The sequence below is a fragment of the Trichosurus vulpecula genome, chromosome 5 (genome assembly GCF_011100635.1).
Source record: "Trichosurus vulpecula isolate mTriVul1 chromosome 5, mTriVul1.pri, whole genome shotgun sequence".
Lineage (NCBI taxonomy): Eukaryota > Metazoa > Chordata > Mammalia > Diprotodontia > Phalangeridae > Trichosurus > Trichosurus vulpecula.
In genome coordinates, this window is record NC_050577.1 from 298,045,765 (window position 1) to 298,048,199 (window position 2,435).

Genomic DNA, 2,435 nt, shown 5'->3' on the forward strand with positions numbered 1-2,435 from the left:
ACTTCTTCTGGCTGTAAATTTTGGTCTTCTTTGTCACCAAAGAAAGATCCCAAAGTCTGAGACTGAATCTGAGTGCATTTTCACTGCCTGGCCCTGTTCCCAGCCAACTTACTTGACCCTTGATTTTTTTGCCAGGGTATGACTGCTTGTAGAGTATAGAGTATTTTGTCCCAAGCTTGAGGGGCTGCGCTGTTGTTTTCAGAGCTACTTCTACACAGCAAACTCCACCACACCAGCACTCCTCCTCCCCCAAGAACCACCAACCTGGACCGGATTCAGATCTAAGCAGGCTCTGCACTCCCACTCTGATCCGCCACTTAATTCCTCCCACCAGGTGGGCCTGGGGCTAGAAGCAACTGCAGTTGTAGCTCTGTAAGCAGCCTTAGAGCTGCATCACCTCTGCTGCCCCCCAGGGTAGTGGCCACACTGGGAACTCCTTTCACTCTGTCCCAGCAGCTTTTCCCACTAACCTTCTCTGTTGTCTTTGGTGTTTGTGGGTTGAGAAGTCTGGTAACTGCCACAGCTCACTGATTCAGGGTGCTAGGGCCTGTTCCGCCTGGCTCCTGGTCTGGTTGGTGCAGGCGTGGCTCACGCTGGGCTCTGCTTCTCTCCGCTCCCAGTTCTGTGTGATAGACCTTACCCACGACCATCCAGGCTGTCCTGGGCTAGAGCCCTGCTTCCCTTTGCTATTTCATGGGTTCTGCAGTTCTAGAATTTGTTCAGAGCCATTTTTTACAGGTGTCTGGAGGAACCTGGGGGGAAGCTCACCCTTGCTTTCCAGCTGCCATCTTGGCTCCGCCCCCAACCCTCTTTTTTAAAATAAGTTTTTATTGTTTTTTTTTTTAATATGACCAAAATTTCTCCTAGTATTCCCCTATCCCTGTTTCCCTGTGAGGGAGCCATCCTATATAACAAATATTTTACAGACAACAAAAGTAAAAGAAAAAAAAGGAAAAAACCCAGCAAAATATATCGACACATTGGAAGGTTCTGAAAGTCTGTGTAGCATCCCACCCCTGTGAACCTCCCATCTCTGCCATGATCTGGGGTCTGAGTGCCTTCCTATGTCTCCTCTTGGGAGCCAGTGTTGTTCTTGGTAATTTTGCAGCATTCACAGTTGATTCATTTTGTAGTTCTTTCTCTTTGCATCATTGCTGTCATTGCAGACGCTGTGCTCCTGTTAGTGCTGCCTTCCCTTTGTATCAGTTCATGTAGGTCTTCCCAGGCTTCTCTATGTTTATCATGTCGGTCCCACAGTAATATTCCTAGACTTTGCTGTGATATCAGGGAGAAAGACCTAATAATTAGTGGTTTGACAACCAAAAGAGCTGCTTCCCAAGGCAGTGAGCTCTTCATCCGTGGGGGCATTCAAGCACTGGCTGGATACTCATTTGGAGAGGAAGCTAAAGTGGGGGTCATGGCCAAAGGTCAGAGGTTAGATTAGGAAAGAGGCTCTTACTCTTTGTTGTGTCCTTGATTCCTTCAGCCATCAGGGGAAGGCTGTGGACCCTTTCTGAGAACCACATTTCTAAACACAGAAAATAAAATACATAGGTTTGCAAAGGAAACAATACCTTTGTTAAATATGAAATTTAAATATGAAAATATTAAACAGAAAACATTAAAAAACAAAAGTTTGGTTCGAACCAAGATGGCTGCCCCCATGGACCTGGAGTTGAAAAAGGCTTTCACAGAACTACAAGCCAAAGTTATTGATACTCAGCAGAAGGTGAAGCTTGCAGATATACAGATCGAACAGCTAAATAGAACAAAAAAGCATGCACATCTTACAGATACAGAAATTATGACTTTGGTAGATGAGACTCACATGTATGAAGGTGTAGAGAGAATATTTATTCTTCAGTCCAAGGAAGTAATTCATAACCAGCTGTTAGAGAAACAGAAGATAGCAAAAGAAAAAATTAAGGAACTGGAATCTATCCGCCCACCTCTGCAAAGTTACTGTGTCCAGATGTACCAACCAAGTAGTCAAGTTGTTTGATCAAGATTTCACAAAATAAAATTGTACCTGGGTTTCATTTGAACTCGCATTGATAGCATAAAGTTATGTTTTATTTTTAATTTGGCCTTTTTATTTTTTAATGAAGCCTTTGCCATTCTTAATTTTTCTTAATTTTAGAACTTTTTTCCTCATAAAGTATACATAGCCAACCTATATCTATAAAACTATATGGGAATCCTTGAAGGACTAATTGAAATGTCTCTCCTATTTTGTGATGTGCAGTTACTAGTGATGAAATGTTTAAGATTGAAAAACAAATTCTTACTTATATTTTTGGTATATCATGTAACTTCAAGTTGTAAATTTGCCTAGTAACAAATACCAGATAAATTCCCAGGTGTTTGTAAGAGCATATGGAAACAAACAGAACTAAATTGTTACTATATTATTAATGTTAACTTAGATTTATTAA

The 2,435-nt window shown here is 41.8% G+C and overlaps 1 protein-coding gene across 1 annotated transcript; it reads left to right on the forward strand.

Annotated features, from left to right (window-relative positions):
• Nucleotides 1-1,651: 1,651 nt before the first annotated feature.
• On the forward strand, nt 1,652-2,002 carry LOC118851384 (prefoldin subunit 1-like). The gene has a single exon (XM_036760823.1). It carries the CDS (start codon nt 1,652-1,654, stop codon nt 2,000-2,002), a length of 351 nt encoding a protein of 116 aa, XP_036616718.1.
• Nucleotides 2,003-2,435: the final 433 nt, after the last annotated feature.